General features: G+C 40.0%; 4 protein-coding genes across 7 annotated transcripts in view; 1 reads left to right on the forward strand and 3 right to left on the reverse strand.

Moving 5' to 3' along the window:
- The window catches only part of LOC306659474 (protein POLR1D-like), a 41351-nt gene extending 23754 nt beyond the window's left edge, over positions 1-17597 (reverse strand). The window contains exon 1 of the mRNA XM_079137024.1: positions 17470-17597. Coding sequence (XP_078993150.1) covers positions 17470-17495 — 26 coding nt within the window. The 5' untranslated portion in view covers positions 17496-17597. The remainder of the gene's footprint in view (positions 1-17469) is intronic.
- LOC306659473 (DNA-directed RNA polymerases I and III subunit RPAC2) lies at positions 15944-17603 on the reverse strand. Its single transcript, XM_079137023.1, has 2 exons — positions 17470-17603; positions 15944-16517 (listed from the first exon to the last, which is right to left on the reverse strand). Exons 1-2 carry the CDS (start codon positions 17493-17495, stop codon positions 16142-16144), a joined length of 402 nt encoding a protein of 133 aa, XP_078993149.1. The 5' UTR covers positions 17496-17603; the 3' UTR covers positions 15944-16141.
- Positions 17470-19849, reverse strand: LOC306659005 (uncharacterized protein; the record flags this gene model as incomplete). Its single annotated transcript, XM_079136259.1, has 3 exons — positions 17470-18109; positions 18609-19268; positions 19823-19849. 3 exons carry the CDS (start codon positions 19847-19849, stop codon positions 18035-18037), a joined length of 762 nt encoding a protein of 253 aa, XP_078992385.1. The 3' UTR covers positions 17470-18034.
- Positions 18954-20768, forward strand: part of LNX2 (ligand of numb-protein X 2) — a 77495-nt gene continuing 75680 nt past the window's right edge. For 2 of the 4 annotated variants that reach the window (XM_079137014.1, XM_079137017.1), the window contains exon 1: positions 18954-19092. The gene's annotated coding sequence lies outside the window, so the exon portion shown is untranslated. The remainder of the gene's footprint in view (positions 19093-20768) is intronic. The other 2 variants (XM_079137015.1, XM_079137016.1) reach the window with 2 other exon arrangements.

Genomic DNA, 20768 nt, shown 5'->3' on the forward strand with positions numbered 1-20768 from the left:
ATCCCAGGTGCAACTATTTCAGCAACTATTACAAGTACCGTACTGTGTTAGTCAGCTTTCCGTCATTATGACAGACCTGATAACCAGCTTATATAGCGAAAGGTTTAGTTTGGATCACAGTTGTGGAGGTTTCGGTCCATGATTGATTGGCCCCATTGCTTTTTGAGCCTGTGGGCAACACATCATGGTAGAAATGTGTTGTTGAGAAAAAATGCTTACTGTACGGGTGAGAAGCAAAAAAGAGAGAGTAAGAGATGGGAGTCCCATTATCCCCCTCAAGGATCCATCCCCAGTGATCCAACAGGCCCCACAACCTAAGGTTCCACCACCTCCCAACAGTGCCACCTTGGGATCAAGCCTTTAGCACATGAGCCTTTGGAAGACATTCTAGGACCAAACTATAGCATGTCATCAATAACTCCAGAACAATGAAATGAAGTACTACTATAAGTAAGAAAATGAAAGGTTAGCACTACTGGGGAATCATTCATTCATTCTTTCTTTTTTTTAAGGTTCTGGGTATTGAACTCTAGGGTGCCTTACCACTGAGCTACATCCCCGGTCCTTTTTTATTTTTTGAGACAGGATTTCACTAAGTGCTCAGGCTGTCCTTGAACTTGCAATGTTCCTGCCTTGGCTTCCCAAGCTGTTGGAATTACAGGCATGCACCACCACACCTGGAAGGAACTAATAACTTTCTTATGGTAGGATCTGCTGTATTCATGTCAAGGGAAGGATCTGGCAAGTTAATATGTCTTTTTACTTCTAAACACTCTGCAACTCAAGCTGGGCATGGTTGTACACATTTATAATCCCAGTGACTTCAGAAAGGTGACTTCTTCAATTAGTAATGTGGGTTGAATCTTAATAATTAAGCTCTTAGAAGGTAAATGTATTTCTCAATTCATAAGACATCTTCTTCTCTACAGGTCACTATTTTCATTTTCAAATCAGCAAGTAATTTTACAAGTATTTATTCTTAAATACAGATTCAGAAAATATAATGATTCATTTTTAGTTTATATTATAGGACCTGAGCAAATGCCCAATGGAAAATTTTATATTAATTATGAAGAAAAACATCTCTTACTAAAAATAATTTTGTGGGGTGGTAATGGTAGGGTTGCTTAGGAAATAGTAAACTCTAAACAGAAAAGCCCATGAATTATATAATACCAGGGACAGCAGATCTGTTTGATAGGCCAATTGTTAGGTTTAAAAATACATGTACATGTCCTACTGAAGTATTAGTTGGGAGAAATAAATCCAGACAGAGAATATAATGTCAAAATAACTATTGAGCTATTTTACTCAATAAAAAGCCTTAAAAAAGGGGGGGGGGGAGACGACAGATGTTTTGAAGAACAAAACTGGTGAAAAGAAAACTGCAAAATAAAAAGGGAATTAAAGTCTAGAAAGATGGATATGGAAGGGAGTCAATATCCAAGCAAAGAAAAGCTAATACGGCAGTTGCTTAAAAGATAAGAAAATGTGGTAAAAGATTAAAATGTGGAAATATAAAATTCAAATTTTTACCAAACAGCTATTCAAAATATAAACAGGAAATCACATCACAAAAATCGTATGAAAAGAAAATATTATAAAGTCTCTAAAGTTTGCCTCAACAACTTTCTTTAATGAGGGTGAAAGTTTGACATGTTGTCCTTTGATAAATACCACATACCAGAAAAACTACCTCACCGAAAGCTTCATCTGCAAATCACTCTGGTAATCTTAAAAGAGCTTTATTTTGTACAAATGATCTGCAGCTTTCTGCAGACTGTCCGAGACAATGCTTCAGAGTTCTTGGATCTCAGCCCTGAGGATGGCCTATTCAGCAGAAAAGTCTGGTCAGCCTGCTGGAGCAGTTTCCTTCACTTGTGTCAAGGCTGCAGTAATCTGTTAGAAAACAAGCTGTCCACCCCTCATAGATTTCAGTGTCTGATTCATCAAATGATTACAAATTATATTCAGAACTAAGAGCCAAGGAATGAATAAAAGGAAGATAAAGGAAAGTTCCAGAATTTACAGGATTTCCTAATAATTTCATGCTCTTTAAAAAATTTAGTAAATTTTTTTAATAACACATGTAGAAACTTGTCTCTTGAAAGTGCTATTTCAGGATAAATAATTTACCTGTCAACAACTGAAATGAACAATTTTTAACCCAGGAAGAAAATATTCATACTTCTACTGTTTAGAAGTCCAGCACAATATGAAGGGAGGACTGGAAGCTGTGGGCATAGACTCAATGTGTGGCCTGGGGCCTCTCAGTGCAAGGCAGAGCTGGGCCTTGGGAGGCAAGAGATAATGGAGCCAGAAAAATTGAGGCTGTAGCCCACTTTAGTGAAGGTGTTTCCCTCCTGCCATGTGAACTTCCAGATATGACCTCATCTCAACTGCCTGGCACTTTTTGTCTTTCATACCACAGGTAGCAAAGAATGCTTTGAGGGATATATGATAGTATTAAAAAAAAAAAAAAAAAGTATATACTCACAATCTTTTCTACATCAAGAATTAAGTACCATTATCTACTATATACAAATAATTCATCAAAACCAATCAGTAAATTCTTGACTCTTAAACCCTACAACGTCAAGTTTCAAGTTGTTTTTCAGTTGTTAACTTATACATGGATGAAATTAAGTTGAACAAAGCAACTTCAAATCCCATTTCACAATTAAGATATTTAGTTAATATGTATACAAATGCTTGGAAAAAAACCTTTCTATAAAGTAGTTAATAAAACTAAGTAGTTAAGCACACACGCAAACCTAACTCTTGAGTACTGTTCCTTTGAGGATAATGTTTATAAAAGTTCAAAGTACTGAACTTAGCTGGTCTACCAAACAAATATACCCAAACTGCACAACTGTGCAAACAAGGTTTTACAGTGACCTTCCAAGTCCCCAGAGGTGCTTCCTTCTTAACTGGCTGAGGTTGTAGAGCTCTGGTACAATGTAAACACATTCTTACAGATGCTGAATTCAAAGGCACTAGAACAGCTGTAGAAATAATGAAGGGAAGGAACAGCTCATAGTGACTAATCTCTACTGTAGAAAAACTCAAGGCATAGAAAATTCCATTACTGATTAATCCAACCTTTATATCATATTACACATCAGTTGCCAAAATAAACAATAATAATACAGTTAGAGATTTTGGCATCAGGAACCAGCTGTAAGACAACCAAGAACCAAAAAAAACTTTAATGTAGAACTGTATTCTGAGACTTGCTTTACAAGATATCAAAAATATCAAATACTATCTTCTCCTAGCTGTACATATTAGAATCATGTCACCTACTAGCAAACACAAACTATCCTTAGGGATGAAAAGCAGCTGTAGTTTAATTGGATGGAGAAATGTTAACAAAGAGTTTAGAACCAAGTTAAAAATAGAAAAGGTACACAATTGAAACTTCAGGGTAAAATTGTGAGAAACAGTTCATACTGATTATCCAAACAGCATAATTTGGCTTCCTCCCAAAGTCTAATACATTGATGCTTACAAAAAAAGAGCACTGCATTTTCAATACAAATACTTTGGATTATCTTTTCATAGTTCATCTAAAACATTAACTCCCCCAATTTACAATCCTCTCCTAGTATTTGCTTGACAGAAATTGGGCTCATATGTGTAACTTCTTTAATTCCTATACATGCAGTATTTCCAAAGAGATCCCAAATCTAGGAATTTACAAGGTTCTTTTTTACTATAATTTGCAAGGAAAAACAAAATGAATTAAAATGTTCAGGTAAAGAATCATTAAGTAAATATACTATATAGATTTTACTTTAAATGCAAAGTGAAAGTTTCCCATATGTTAGCATTATAGGTCATCTAGTTTAACTGTCAAATAAAGTCAAGAAAATTATGGTTTAGAGAAGTTAACAATTTGCCTAAGACTAAATAATTATCTGACTTTAAAAAAATTTAACTCAAATTATCAGTAGTATTTCTTCTTTTTCCTCAGAACCTAGGATAGCATGTTACCTAAAGAGAAATTATGAGGGGATAGATATAATATTTCAGCTCAGGATTATTACCTTCAGAGAACACCATGAGTACCAGTACTAACACTATGTCATGCTAGGATGTGTTTATAATTGTGTTCTGAAATACTCAAGCTTTGGAACAGAATTTCTTACCTGAAAAAATCCAGACCGAGTAGAAATACTCAGTAATTGTCCCTACCACATCTCTTGATGCTTTCAGGAGAGAGATCATGTAGTTGCTACTTTATGGTTTTGAATTGAGGCATGTTCAAATCATCTTAAGAAAATGAGAAAGCAACCACAATAGTGGAGAGAGAATGAATTATAGTTCCGTCACCTGACATTCAAAGATCACAGAACTATGGAATGTGTAAAATGGGGACATTTCTATGGCCCTTTCAAAGTCCCTATGGGGATTAAATGCAATCACACATATATTTACTTTGCAACTATAAGGTACTGAACAAATACAAGGTATTATTTTAAGAATTAAAAAATAATAACCATCTAGTTATAGCATGGTATTGATAGTTGAATATATGGTAAACAAAACACAAATATTATATACTAATATGTACTGTAAGGATTTACAACATAATATGTTACCTCACTGACTCTTAAAAGAGCACTTTATTGGCTAGGCAATTAAGGGTTAGAGAGACTGATGTGTGCATGGGGCATAGCTGACTCAAACTTTAAAACTCTGACTTCATCCAGACAGCTTTCAATCAAGACATATCCTTACTTTATTCAATTTTGAAGATGTTTTCTATATTTTGAGATGTTTTAGTGGTCTGCTGGCATAACATAGATTAAAAGTTAAAATAACATTTTTAAAGATATGCCAATGAAGTTTAAAATAAAAAATGACACTTTGGGCACAATGACCATACCTGTAATCCCAGAGAAGAGGATTACAAGTTTAAGGCCAGCCTGGGCAACTTAACAATGGAGGCTTTGTCTCAAACTAAAAAATAGTGTAAAGGCCATAGTAGAGTGCTTGCCTGGTTTGTGTGAAGCCCTGGGATTCAATCCCTATTACATCCACCTACATACACACAGAACAGAAAAGGAAAATGATATTTTCATGAACCAAGTATTATGAGTAAACCCATTTTTGGGGGGGAGGAGGAATGAACTCTGGGGATCTTTACTACCCAGTTCTTTTATTTTTCACTTTGAGGGTCTCACTAATTTGCTGAGGCTGGCCTTGAACTTGTGATCTCCTATCTCAGCCTCCTGAGTTGCCAACATGCCCAGTGAGTAAACTGGTCCTTAACTGGATACTCTCTTAAGTCATCAATTCTTTTCATGATTTAGATTTATAAAAAACAGTAGTCCCGTTTTCAATGTTTCAGCCTCAACTTACAAATAATCAAGGATTTCTGGGCAACAAGTTGTTTTCTTAAACTGAACTCTTCAGAGCATATGTCCTGGCAAAGCCTGGTCTTCATATGTGCCTGATGGAGGTAACCCAGGCAGCATCATGGCCACTGGAGGCTGAACCTAAGGAGTCAGCAGTCCTGGTTCCTGTCCATTCACTAGCCACATGACATTAGGCTGGCTACTTAACTTTTCCAGATCTCAGTTTCCTTTTCTATAAACGGGAAAAACAAAATCTTGGAGGATTAAACTGGTTTTCCCACTTGAATGAGTCTTCTTATAGTCACACACAGTTACGTGGCTGTTAGGCCATCTGTTTTTGGCTAGGAATAAGCCTAGTCGGCTTTCTCATGTCCTAGCTTGTTCTGAAGCACAGAGTTCAGATGGGGACCAACCTATTAGAACAGCAAATAGGAAGGGAACCCTCTGCTTGCTTGCTACAAGTCTGGGCAGCAGACAGTGGCACACCTGTGTGGACTGACATTTCTAAAGACAGACATTTTCAGTAGAACAATTTCTAATTATAAACCCCTAGAATTACTATTTTTTTTCTATCCATTTAAGGACAAAGTACAATAGTTAAGATGTAAACAGATAAATGAACAGAAAGCAGAAATAAAATGTTAGTAGCTCATCTGGAAGACTTAGATTACAAGGTCTGATGCAGAACATAAATCCAACTCATTTACTTTAACAAAGAACAGGATGGTTGTACTCTATACCTCATCTTTAGGGAATATAGTGACAACTGAAGCTGATGTCTCTGATTTTTTAATTACTTTTGAAGAAAAAACTCTGCTAAGTATTCTAAGCACTATGGATTTATTCTTAAGTATGCCGAACACATAAGTAAGCAAACCAGAATCTAAATAAGTTTAGATGAGGAATCTCAGTGATCTGTGATCCTTGAACCCTGAGTTCCAATTAAATTTATTCTAAGTCATAAAACTTACCAAATATGGTGGTGAGAAATGAACACTTTTGGACAAAATGCTCATGAGGATATAAGGGAAAAACTGCAAGGGTCTGTTCTTCACATTGTGGAGCAAATTTGATAAAAATGACACAACTAATTTCTTGGTTTTGTATTTCATATGCTTCAGGCCATATAAAGACTAAGATTTCTGACAATTTTCCACCAAAGCAAAGAAAAGTCCATTTTGCAAAGAAAGAGCAAAATAAAACTTGAGCAACCCTATATCAGTTCACCCCATTAAATTTTATTTTTGGAAATATGGGCCTGTGAATGCCTCAAATCTGAGATCATGCAGTAGGTATACAGAGGTGTTCACAAAACCAACAATGTCTGCCTTGAAGGTCATTTCTTATTTGAGAGGCTCTCACTTGCAGCCAGACTTAGCCTTCCAAAGCCAAACTCCTGCCTTCTTACATATGTATAAGCACCATGAACAATTTTTGGATCTGGTTACCTCTCTGGGCTCAACTACCTGACAATACCTGACAGATCTGCTTGGTTTCTATGGTGCAGACTATTCCTCTGTTACTCTATCTTTGCCTGCTCTGGTCAAGAGCACTTTAGTCTCAATAGGGCTGACTCCTCATAGATAGGTCCAATCTCTTATCATCTATATATGACAGACTACGGAGCTGAAGACATACAACCACAAATCAACTCAAAGCTTACAGACTATTATTTCAGTTTTTAAAATTCAAAGTATTAAATAAACAAACTTAGAGTCCATCTTCTATTTAAAATCTCTGCACTCATGGAGTTCATTTCATAGTGTGTTGTGTGTGTGTGTGTTGGACATTTTACAATAAATACAATAAAGAACATACACACACACACAAATATACATATATACTCTTTATAGCACTGGGGATTGAACTCAGGGCACTCTACCACTGAACTACAGTCCTGGCCCTTTAAAAAAATTTTTATTTTGAGACAGGCTCTCACTAAATTGCCCAGTCTGGCCTTAAAGTTGCAAACCTCCTGCCTTAGCTTCCCAAGTGGCTGAGATTACAGTGGAACTACAATTTAAAAAGACATGGGAAAGTTGAAAGAAATGATACCCATCCTTCAGACACAACTCTGGCACAATCAGAATGCAAACTCTGTGAAAACAGGAGCCAAATGAGATTCATCTTTGTATCCCTAGTACCTGGAACATAGCAGATCCTTGAATAGTTGCTGGAAAAAAAAATGCAGGCATTGTTTTTTTTTTTTTTTTTCCAAAGCAATACTATTTGTAATAAAAGGCTTATGAGAGAGGTGGTTAGGAATGTACTATTTGACAATAACACAGCAGTATACCTTAGAATCAAATCCTTTGAATTCCACTCCACAGTACCTAAAACAATAATCCTACAACTTTTGCTTCATTGGAGTTCTGTGGGGACAAGAGACCAAGGAAAATCTGAGTTACTCTCCTACACTGGTAAAAATAAAAATATCTTTTGGGTTGGGGATGTAGATATTTGCCTAGTATACCCTAGGTTCAATTCTCAGCACATTAAAAAAAAGGGGGGGGGCTTTTGATCAACTTCAAGTGGGAGATACCCTATTTTTATTTTACATCAACAGAAGATAAAAGATGAAGCACAAGATAAAGCTGATGTCCTTCTCTACAGTTTTTTTCCCTTCCTGTTGTGGCACTGATGTTTGATCATGCATACATTCATTCATTCACTGAAGACATAAACAAAAGGCTACCCAGGCCAAAAGGCCTGACCACCTAGTTTTAGAGGTTGGGAATAGAGAGGCAAATGAGGACAAAGTATATTTAAGTGGAGTTAGACAACAAGCAAGTGAAAATATAATGCAATGTTAGTGAACAAAGAGTGTTATGAAGGAATAAAGCAAGGTAAGTAGACAGAAAATGATAGAGAGTTGTATATAGGTGCACATGATAGTTTAGAGAAAGCAGTCACAGTACATAACCTCTGGGATAGTTCAACCTCTCAGTATTCAGACTCTTGTGTGATTCCCTCCTCTTATACTGACTCACAGAATAAAGCAGAAATGATTGGATGTCACTTCTGAGATAAGAATATGAAAAAGACAAGTTTCTGGCTGGGCAAGGTGGCGCACGCCTGTCATCCCAGCAGCTCAGGAGATGAAGGCAAGAGAATCTGGGGTTCAAAGCCAGTCTCAGCAAATGTGAGGCACTGAGCAACTCAGTGAGAACCTGTCTCTAAATAAAATACAAATACAAAATAGGGCTGGGTATGTGTCTCAGTGGCCAAGTAGCCCTGGTACCAAAAAAAAAAAAAAAAAAAAAAAAGACAAGTTTCTGTCTTGGGTTTTCCAACTCTTGGATTGCTGGCTCTGGGGAAAGACAGCTAGCATAGCAACAGGCAGCCTCAAGTGAGTGACCATGAAGGCAAATCCTCCCTACACATACTTCAAAGCTATCTTGCTGTCTAGATAACACCTGCATCGCAGCCTGAGTGGTTTTTGTTTTGTTTTGTTTGCAGTCTTGGGGATGGAACGCAGGGGTATTCTACCACTGAGCTGTATCCCCAGTTCTTTTTATTTTTTAAGACAAGGTTTCCCTAAATTGCCCAGGCTGACCTTGAACTTGTGATCCTCCTGCCTCAGCCTTAGGAGTAGCTGAAATTATACATGTGCCCACCACACCCTGTGCTTTGGTGTTATTCGTCCAATTTTATAGATAAGGAAACTAGAGGCTCAGAAAGGTTAAGTAACTGGCCTACATTCACAAGCTAGGAAGTGATGGACCCATCAGGTCCTCTGACTTCAGAGTCCCTACCCTTTGCTTCTATATAATACTGCACTGAAAAAAGAGGTCCCTAGAGAGAAAGTCTCTCCTACCCTTGAAAACAAATAAATAAAACAAACCCAACCCCCAATGGTTGTTTAAGTCAGCTGGTCTAGCCTATGTCTGCTTAGATGCTCCAAGCAATTTGATTTTCTAATGGAGTTGTTTTAAGAGAATTAGTTGATGCATTAGCTACAATTTTTTTTTTTCAGGTTTGACCCAAGTCAGAAAGGTAAAACTTAAGAGAAAAGCATCCAGGTAGCTTCTCTTTTTTACATATGCATAAGAAACAGGAAGTTTATAAGGAACAGAAATTATTAGATAAAATATCAATATAGCATATTTTATGCAGTTTTATACTCACTGACCTGGATTGAGCCCTGGCTTCTTACCAACATTCCAGATACCTGGCACTAGACCAGGTATCCATCTGCTACAGAAATTGCTTTCCCTTCCTTATCTTGAAGCTTGGGGAAGATTATGAATGTTCCAGAAGGATCGTAATTTCTTTTGGAAAAAAACAAGAAACCTAATCTATTTGATTTTTATTTATATTCTACTAACAGGAATGCTATTTCAAAATATTTTTTGATTCTTTTTTTTTTTTTTTTTTTTTGCGGTGCTGGGGATTGAACCCCGGGCCTTGTGCTTGCAAGGCAAGCACTCTACCAACTGAGCTATATCCCCAGCCCAATATTTTTTCTTAAAAATTTTAATAGAGTGAACCTACCATTATAGGGTTCCTCAAATTCATATTACAGTGCTGCTTTGGGCTAAAGGAAATTAAAAACAAAAAATCACAGATGCTGTTAAAGTTTTTTTTTTTGTTTCAAAGTTTTCACTAAGAAACATGAACCAATCAGCTTGTTCAATATAATAATACTAACATTAATACCTAACATTGATTAAGAATATGTTATATTGGCCACGTGCTGTTCTAAGTAAACACTGAATCTATTATCTAAATAAAGCATCCATGTATGGTATTATTGTTATTCTAATCTTAGAGATGAGGAAACTCAGGTGCAAAGAGGTCAAACAGTCAAAAATGTCCAATGTCACAAGATACAGACTACAGGCAACCCAAAGCCAGTCAGTGTGATTACAACAGCTCTTAACTTCTATGCTACACTGCCTCATTTACTTCGGCTGAAAAGGTATCCAAAACTCCAGACACTTCAACTTCCATTCCTAAGAAAAGTATACAGTCTACCCTTCACAACCACCGGTCCACATGTGTAGACTGAATCAATTATGGATGAAAACTATTAAAAAAAAAAAAAAAAGAAATCGTGTTTGTATTGAACTTGTACAGACTTTTTTCTTATTTCCTAAAAAATGTATTATAACAACTATTTATATCTTATTAGATATTGTAAGTAATATAGAGATGATATAAAGTATACAGAAGATATGCAAATATTGTTATTTTATATAAAGGACTTGAGCATTGGTAGGTTTTGGTATCCATGAGGATGCCAGAAACCCCTACATTGGTAGTTATCAAGGTACAAAGTACTTCTTTTCTCAAAAAAATACCAAGAAAAAGACAAGGCTCCATTACAAAAACAACTTCCCCTCAATACGAACATCTGTATCAACTAGTCTGAAACACCTACAATACCCTACTCTCCTACCAGTAACTAATGCTCTTTACTGTAACTATTAAGTAAATACAGATTTAAGTTAGGTAATGTAAATTTAGGCACTAATAAAAACCACACACACAGCTGAACTACAAAATTTATTCTTTTAAAAATGTTCATAATTTTGCCTCTTAATTGCTGAATAATTTTAAGCTCATCTCTAAAAAAAAAATTTGGTCTTATTCTCATTTATCCATAGTCTTTCCTTTTATTGTTCTGCCTAAATATCAGCTCCTCAAAAAAGGCCTCCCTTGAGTACTCAATCTTTCAGTGCTTTTTCCTCTCTGCCATTCTTCTTTTACTTCTGTTTATGTTACTACCTGAAATTGGATTACATATTTATACATTTGCTTATTTTCTCTCTGCCATTAGAAAATACACCTATATATGGGCTAACTTGTCCCCTGCTCTGTCCCTGGTCCCTAAACTGTGCCTGCAAAGAGTATATGCTCAATATTTATAGAATAAACAAATGAAATGTTGCCTTTTAAGAGGGCAACCTGGGAAAGCAGATGGCAGAGTCAGTCTGCTCTCTTCCCTGACCCTCTGCCCACCCTCAATCTGTGGTCCTGGATTCAGATCCTTAGAAAGGATTAGAATTATTGTGACATTGGTGTGGAAGATGGAGGTAAGGGTTGTTGAGCCTACCCACTCTTATTTGTTTACTAGACAGGCCAGAGAAGAGGAGATTGTAAACCTGACCTCACTGGTGTTTGGTTGTGAGGGAGTGGCAAGAAAACTAAGAAGTATCACTTTAAATTGTAAAAATTAATCAGGCACTGAGATTATGAAAATTCTTGTGAATTCTGAAAAGAAAACAGCATTATTTTCTCACTGTATTCAAATTCTTCACTACTGAATAAAGCAAAGGGCAAATTTAAAGACGACAAAAACTAAGAGATAATGAGCATGGATATGGAGCCCCAAAGAACTTGAGTCATTTTCAACCCTTCTCTCACTTTTATGTGTCTCTAATTTACTTTATTTTTCAGCAATTTTCTGTATCAATTTTTTACTTCCAATCCTACAACTATGCCCTGTTTACACTGCACCTCGACTATTACAAATGCCCCCTAACACTGTGTCTTCCAATGTTCCCTTTCATTTATCCATTTGGCACATAAGTATAAGACAAAAAAATTAAAACGTTATGGCATTTCCTAGCTAAAGAGTTGTAATGGGTCCTTTACACTGGAAAAGAGGAAAGCCATTCATCCTGGATAGCTACTTTATCAATCCATCAACTTCAATATTCCATGAGTTACCAGAAGGCAAATGACACCTGTCTTGTTTGCTACCCTCAGTGTCTAGCACAGTGGCTGGCAGAATGGGCGCTCATGAAATAATCACTAGGATTTCTTACACACTCCATTCTATATTTAGCATTTAATATTCACCACTGTAAATACATCTTATTTTCTTTTTCATGCCCTGCCCAAAACCACATAAGATTTTTTTGGATAGATTGCATTATATTCATATTATATTCTCTTATTTCCATCAATATCTCAGGGCAGTGCTACTATTAGGCATATACTTACTGTAGAAATAATCAGTGGTTCGATAATCTAAATTTGGGAGGAACTTCATTATTGGAAAAGAGAAAAAACAGATCAACATAGTAATTGTACCAGTACAAGTTAAAATGTTTCAAGTAGCAAAAGGAAAACAGTAAGAATTTGAGTAGAAAAGGGCTAGATTTAGTTTTTATAGGCCCTTGATAGCAGAACAGAACATTTGGGCCAAATTTCTAAGAACCTGGTTTGAAGGATGTTACTTACAAAGATTATCTGAATCTAAATGATGCTAAACAAAAAGATTATTTTATCTAGTGAGCTGGAGAATCTAATCTTATTATGCTTAAGGTAAAGGAAAAGAAGGGTGGGGAACTGTGGGCCATGAACTTGATATGCTTTTATCTTGAAACAAGACACTGTGGGTCAGTACTGCATAGATCACTTTTTAAGTCCACCTTTTCTTCTCTAGAGATTTTGCATTAATCTGTGCATGATGCCAATTAACTAGAACACTTAGATGTTATAGCAATTTATAACTAGTTTGTAAAGTACTCTGAAATGGAAAGTGCTAAGCAAGTACTCAGAATTATTATATATTAAAAAGCCTTTGGTATGCAATCATATTATTTCATAATTGGCTCTTTAAAAGGCATAGTACTTTACAGTTGATCAGTTTCTGATATTGAATTATTAATAATACATTAGCCTATTTCAAGTGAAATGCTATTAGTAGGCAAATCGGATACTGATCAAGTGATTTTTTTGTTTGTATAAATAAATGATTCCCATCCATTTCTCTCACCCTTTCTTAGACCAACTCAGCCTTCCCTCAGTCCCTACAGACTTCATGCAATGATCCTTCCACAGGTCTGGTCTCTTGTTATCCTGTCTACCCTGCACGCAGTTTTTATCTTCCCCCATCTGCATTCTAAAGATGTTTTGTACGAATCTGTTATGGTTAACCTAATTCAAGACTGCATGCCACATGATTAATGATAATAAACCCTTTATGCACAATGAAATAATGAGATGTGGTAGTGGTCACCAGTGGGTGCATTTCCCATGTGTACTAATAATTTCAGTCTACTATCATCTTTCTATACCTCTATGTTCACTAATTGAACTTTTCATCTCCTGACAGGTCTTGGATTCAGAATTAAACTCCATGTAAATAATCTTATTTACTATGCTTAAAAGTCTACCCATAGGCAAAATTTTGGAAGAGGCAAAAAAATTTGATCCTTCTTCACTACCTCTTTTTGGCTTTCTTACATCTACAAATGTTAATTCCCTAACACTGACACTGGCTTTCTAGAATCTCTTACTCCATGACTTTGATCTTTCCTCATTCCTCCTCTCACTTAAACCTACTTCTTGAATGCCCTTGTGTATTTTTTATTATTGGAAAACTAAGACATTTCTCTGCACAGTGTTAATGTTTACTTTTTTGCACATGCCAGATAAGTGCCACTAAGCTCATGTTTATCCTTTTTAGACGCAAAACTAATGCTATTTGCAGCCCTGTGACCTCCATGCCTAACTCCAAATGACATTTCTTGGTGCTTACCTGACTCATTTAGTATCGCTCCTGTTTTAAAGCCTTGGCTTTCACAACTTTTGGCTGACTTTCCTGTTATCTCACCAATTAACTCTTTATTTAGTCACCATTTAGTATTGAGGTTACCCAGGGCTTTGTCCCTTTGTCACTTTCAAATTTTTATAGATTTACATTGTCTTTATGGTGAAGACTCAAGAATTTATTTCCAGCTTAGATAACTCACATATATGCTGCCTACTATGTTCAAAGTGTAACTTTTCCACCTTTCATCCCATTTTTCCTACTTAAGTTTCCCCATTTTATTAGTTAGACCTCATTCATAAACAGGAATCATATTTCAGTTTCCTCATGTTCCACACCCAATTTCTGAGATCCACCAATTCAGTTATAATCATCTCTAATCATCTCAAATCTACCCTTTCCCCCATCATTAGCTTATCAACTTGCAGGCCACTTCAACTCTTTAGTTTGTCTCTCTGGCTGTATTCTGGTTTCCCTATAATTCATTCTCCCAGTTGTAATCAAAGTAATCAAGATGTCATTCCCACTGTATTTAAAACCCAACCTCCTTACCATGCCAGTTCTTCCTCCCACTGAAAGAGGTCCTTCTCCTCTTTGCCCACTATGCTACAAATATGCAAATCTTTTTCCAATACCTTCAATTCCTCAAACCAATTTTCTGCTTCAGGACCTTCACACATTATTCCTCCAGAATGTATTTTCTCTCTACAATGCACAGCAAACTCCTTCTCTTCCTATAATCTTGGGAAGACCTTCTCTGACTTCTGTGCCTAAAGCAGATTACTCTCATGTTTTTATCTTGACCCTATATTTGTTTCTTTCACAGAATTACAACTTTATTTTTTTAATGTTCTTCTTATAATGCCTGCTCTGTGAGAACAGGACCAATTGTGCCTCATCTACTACTCTATGCTCAAGGCCTGGCACAAACCAGGTACTCAGTAAATACAGACATCTGTAGAAGAAATGGGCTGAGGGTAGGAAATGTAGAATCTATGGCAGGCTAGAAGAGGTCAATGTGAGTGACCAAAAGGTTATCTGCCGTAAGTACCCACATGGATTCATCCAGTGTTTTACCAAGCAAATTGATATGGTAGGTAGAAAAAAAACACTAACAAGAGCACAGTAAATATCAAGATTAGGAAAAATAAAATGTGACAATAGCACACAGAAGTTCCCAAGGTAGGCTGGGGAGTTTGACAATAATTAAATTTTGGCTTAGACTAGAGTATGGTGGGACTGCTCCAGTAAGGTAAGAGCAGCATCAAAAAAAGATTCAAAACACAGGGCACTGAAGGGTGAGGGAATCCTTGGGATCAAGGGCTGACAGATATGTAGGGTGAATTAAGAAGTAAGTTAGGTAGGATAGTTATGAGACACAAGGTTGAAGAGGTAGATATGAGGGCTCTTATGTGTGATGTGATTAATATTTTTTAAGTTTTCCAAAAAAGCCATATCCTCCAACACAGAATTTTCCTTTTCACCCTTATTTTTACTTCAACAGTGTCTTCTATGTAACCCTAGGTTACACGTACACACCTACCTAAAGACTGAAAATGCTTTCTGGTCATCCCAGTTTTATCCTATAAAACAATCGAAATCTCTTGGTTTACTCAGGTCATGACTAAATATTTTATTAGTGTCCTGAAATTCAAGAAGTAAATTGGTATCTATCCAACAAATACTATATAAAGATGGATCTTGATATCAACTAAATTCTTATGCAAAACCAGAATTCTCATAATTCCCTCAAATTCCCCACTTTTACTCAACCAACCAACCAAAGCAAAGAATGCAATTCTCATTAATTAAAAATCTAGTAGTTCCCTTCCTAGTTTTCTTTCCTCCTTTTTAAATCAACTAGTCTACTGGGCCATGTTCTAGTGCATCCCCCTCCTTTCCCTAACCATCCCAACCAGGCAAGGATGAACATTCCTTTGAATTCCTATGATCAAAGTCCTTTTTAGGGACCCAATTTTCTCAGTTTCCTCACTTTCACTGTTGGTTCAATTAAGAAAGGTGTGGGGGTCATCCTTGAGGATCATTTGGCTGCAAGGAAGAGAAACCAGTCAAATTAGTTTAAATAAAAGAGGGAATTTATTAGGTTATACACAGGTTCTTGTAGGGATTCCAACAGCTGTAGTGGGTCAATAGCTAGAACCACACCTGAAGGATAAAGCATGCTGTAACCACAAACTTCTAATTCTGGATTCTGCATAATCACGAAGAGAAAATCTCAGAAGATAGTCCTTCTTGTATCCTGCATAAGGGACTAGAATGTGGATCCATTTCTGCTTGCTTTTTGATTCTTATAGTCCTTTATGCTGGCCTCAAACTTGTCAAGCACATGTTGGCAGACATTCATGAGCTCATTCAGGCCTCGCTGAAATGGCTCAACAGCTGGAAGAGCACCTCGCGTCTGAATGCGCAAATTAATTTTGCTCTCAGAAGGATGGGTCGTAGTGTAACCACAAAACTCCACTTCCGGGTTCTTCATAATCATGTAACGCAGAGAATTTCCTAGGGTATGGTCCTCCTCGTGCAATACAAAAGTCACACAGTGTCTATCTGTTCCAGCTGCCTGGACCATTTCCAGGGCTGTCTTCCTCTCGCCTTCAGTCATTGAGGTCTTCAATCCAGACATTTTTCTACACACATATTTTTTATAAAAATGAGATCATTCTGAATACTCTTTTGTGACTACCGTTTTTTCACACTGTATTGCAAATGCAACTCATGAACCTACTACAATTACACAGAACTCTCATTTTCCTGCCTCCACAACTTCTATTCATAACTATTTATTACCTCCAGTTTATCCCTACTTTATTTGCTCATTCACACTGGCCACAAGGGGAGTTTTCTCAGAAAAACACAAAACTTAAAGCTTTGAAAGAAAGGGGAAAAAAAAAAAAAAAGGAAGAAGAAAAAGTTCTTGGTAGCCACAAGAGAGGTATAGGATTAGAATAGGTAGGCCCGGCCATAAGATGAAAAGGAACTGAAAGGGTAAAAAAATAAATAAATAAATAAAACTGCTTTAGTGTAAGAATGAAAACTATCGATTATCAATGTGAAAGTTCAACTATATGGCTTCCATTTGCAAGAGGTTAAGGAAACTAGGAAGGGGAAGATGTAAAATGGGCCTAGCGGCAGGGAGAAAAAGAACTCAGCATTCAGGGAGGCTTTATAAGCAGTCTGCACAGAGAGGCACGTGAGCGGTAGTTACCGGCGCTCAGGCCTGACTCAACACGGAGGCCCGATCTCTCAGGAACCGCGCGCGGCCTGGGGGTTGACTTTACACCAATGGGGGTGAGCAGTTTGGGACAGAACTTTGGTCTCCCAGCGGGGCTTCCCTCCCTGATGGCTACTATACCTCGGGGCGTTTCTACCTAAACATATCCACGTCTCTTCCCCCTCTTCCCAATCGGGCCCGGCTCTGCTCTCTCCTTGCCTCTTTTCAGCGCCCGGAAATACTGCTCGGGGTTGCCGGGCCTGGCGGCGATGGCTGGGCCCCGGCCTGGCCGCGTGCCCCTCAGACACCCGCTCCCCTCGCCGAGCGAGGCCCGCCCGCCCGGCTCCGCCCGCCTCCTCGGCCGTTACCTCTCCAGCTCCTGGTCCTCTTCCATCGCTGGGGGGGTTTCCGGGATCCTCAGGTGGTGCTGGCGGAACGGAGGCTCTGCCCCATATCGCGAAACGCTAGGCGAAGCAGGAAGGAAGAAAGGACCGACGGAAGGAGCCCAGGACGCAAGGAGCGGGGAGGAGCCGCAGCGGCGCGCCGGCACCCAGCCGCTGGGCGTGGCGTAGAGGCTCCGCCCCCAGAGCCCCGCCTTCCTGGGGAGGACGGCGCGCGGCGGAGCGGCTCACCTGGCGCTCCAGTTGTAAGAGCACCCGCACCAGGCCGGGCGCCGGCCTCACCTCGAGGCCCAAACGGGCATATGGGCATCTGAGCTCTGCCCTTGGAACCTTCCCATGTGGTGGCAAAGGGGGCGGGCCTCACCTGTCGTCCCCAAATCACCTTCCTTCTTAGGCCTCTTTCTGACTTGCTACTAGACTCGTGAGGGACGGTGTTGCTCCCAGACTGGCCCTTCCCGGATCCCAGTCTTCACGGGCTTGCATGGGACTGCAGGCTTAGACTATAGTTAATCCTCCTAGGAAAAGGAGGAGGCTAATTTTCGAAGAGATGAATTTCATAACAACAGTAGGGTGTAGGACGGTATTTATCTCGCTGGGTTTCTTGCAGCTGCACATGATCAAAGAACAAGAGTTTGCTTTTTTTTTTTTTTTTTTTTTTTTGAGGACGAATGAGAGTTTGGGAGAAAACTCCTCCACAGCCTTCTTTCTCCCCAGGACCCCCCCCCCCCCCCACGCTTCCTTTGGACTATGTCCTCCCCCGCTACTACCTTCCTTTTCCTTTTACCCTTTCGGCTGCTTAAACCTCCTCACCGGCGGAACCTCCTTCTCAACCTTTGTTCCCAGGTACCCCAGCCCCCGCCTTCCACCACCAGACTCACTCTCCACCCTTCTTCCTCCGTATCTCCCCTCTCTATTCTTCAGGTGCTCTTCCTCGCAGATCAGCTCTTCTCCTTGCCCTGTACTTCCAGATCCCAGCCATTCCCCTAGCTGTCCTCTCGTCCAACACACCTACATTTCTGCTTTCTTGCGCCACCTGTTTTCCACCCCGCCCCACCCCCTACTCCCCTAGACTTTCCCTCCCTCCCCAGCTGTTCCACTCTTCTCGCCGCGGTCGGGGGTGCGCGCAGATATTTCTTCAGCCTCTTCTGCAGGGGAATCAGGCGAGCGGCGGGGACAGCCCAGAGCGGGTGGGGGAGGGCGGGCGGCGAGAGGCGGAGTAGGTTCACTCTAACCTGGGAGTGACGGCCCTTTCTGGCCCGCCCCCTGAGCGCTCGGATAGGTGGAAGTACCCTCTGGCCCGCCCCACTCCCGCCCCGCGCCGCCACCGATTGGCCCAGGTGCGTGTCGGGTTGGGCCATTCGGTCCTGGCGCTCGCCCCCGGGAAGGCAGCAGGGGCGGTTGAGAAGTGAAGTCTTGGCCAGAGTTTTCTTCTTGCCAGGAAATCCGCGGCGGCAGCGGCGGCGGCGAGTCCCGGCGAAGAGGAGCCCGGCTGGCTCCCGGCTCTCCCCCAGCGGGCCGCGGAGAGCGGGAGCTGGCGCTGGGCTACGGCGCTGGAAGCCGGTGTAAGCCCCGGGCAGCCGCACTTTCCCAGTGAGTAACTTTGCCCTGCTGCCTCGCCCCGCGCCCTCTCGCCGGCTCCGGGCTGCCGCCTCAGGTGCGGGCGTCGGCGGGGTGTGGGGCGGCGCCGCGCCCCGGGAGGCGGCCGGAGCGGCGCCGCGGCCCGCCCCGGAGCCGCCGACCTCCGCGGCTTCCCTCGCTAGCTTGGGCTACGGGGACAGCGTGGAGCGGCAGCGGGGCTGGCAGAGACAGTGCCCTGTGCCGCGTACCGCCGCGGGGCAGGCGCGTGGAAGGCGGGCGGCCCCCAGCTGTTAGCATTTGGTGGTTGCGGCCACCGTGGTGCAGATCTTTGCGTCGTTTGCTTTTTAAGGAAGGGTAGAGGAGTGGATGAGTTTAAAATTTAGTGTATGTATTGTCGAGAATGAGTGGCACTAGCCACCCTCACGTTGGATTTTGTTCTTGTGGGAAGATATGGGGAGAGATCATTCTCTCGCCCCAGCCTGTTGCCTGTGAATTGTCACCTTTCCCTTTAGGCTGGAGAGAATGGAAGACAGATTTGACATCTTCCAGGGGGTTATTTAAAAATACGGATCTTGAATTGGAAGCAGTTGGTCACAAAGCACCGCTTAGGAAACACCCCACTAGCTTTTCAAAGCTTTATGTCACGTTTTAGATCAGGAGTTTTTGACTTATATAGTGTTCCTTCTAGTATTTTAGTTTACATTAAAGGTTGTGGGTCCAGATATTTGTATCTGCCATATACTGAAGTACACTCATGCATGGGCTTCATCGTTCAATTTAGATTTTTCTTTTTAAAATCACAGAAATCAAGAAACGAAGGTGGGTGAAAAGCAGTGGCAGTGCAGGAGAAACATTTGTGAGCTCTGGTTTATTAACTGCCTTCACTTTAAGAATTTCACATTCTTGTAGCAACAGCACTTACTTGGAAATTGGCCCTCTTCCCAGGACAGATTTTGATTTTTTTCTTGCATGTATTGTGACACAGCACTGATGAAGTTGGATCTCCGATCAATTCTATTTACTTTGATAAATTTGATTTCCATCCCTACACCCCCCTGGAAAAAGAATTTTGGCAGGTAAAGAAAGAAGGGGTTCTAGTATCCTGTTTGACCTGTCAAAGCTTTGTTGAGCCAGGAATAACAAAGTTGTGCCTTTTTAGCTTGTCCAAGTCCCACATGTGAGTTTTCCCATTTGGGTGAAATGTAGGCCAAGTTGGAACCACAGTAGAATAACATTACTTTTAATTCAGCCCACTTTGTGTGTTAACTTCTTAATTTGTGTCTTGTTCCTTTGCTCTTTCCATTAAACTTGAAATTTTTCATTGTTTATTCATTTACCACTCATAAAGTGCCTAATGCATGCCAGGCGTTGATGGCAGAGGTCAAGTTCTTACCCTGAACGCTCAGTCTCTTATGGAAGCTAATACATACCTCTGTTCTGCTGATTACCTGACAGTAATTTGAACAAAGTGCTGTGACAACTTAAGAGTATTTTTGCCTGGAGTTTGTTAGAGAGGCCTCACATAGGGACTTTTCAAAATTGGTGTTGGACTTTGCCAGATATATTTTAAACATGTATTTTTGGGGTGTTGGGTTATGAGATCTGCGTATGGCTAATCCCACTGGAGAATACAATGTCTGTGGTTGAAGTCGGAATCAGGGGCTGGTGTGTTATTCATTTCAGAGTAC

Source organism: Sciurus vulgaris (assembly GCF_902686455.1).
Source record: "Sciurus vulgaris genome assembly, chromosome: 4".
Lineage (NCBI taxonomy): Eukaryota > Metazoa > Chordata > Mammalia > Rodentia > Sciuridae > Sciurus > Sciurus vulgaris.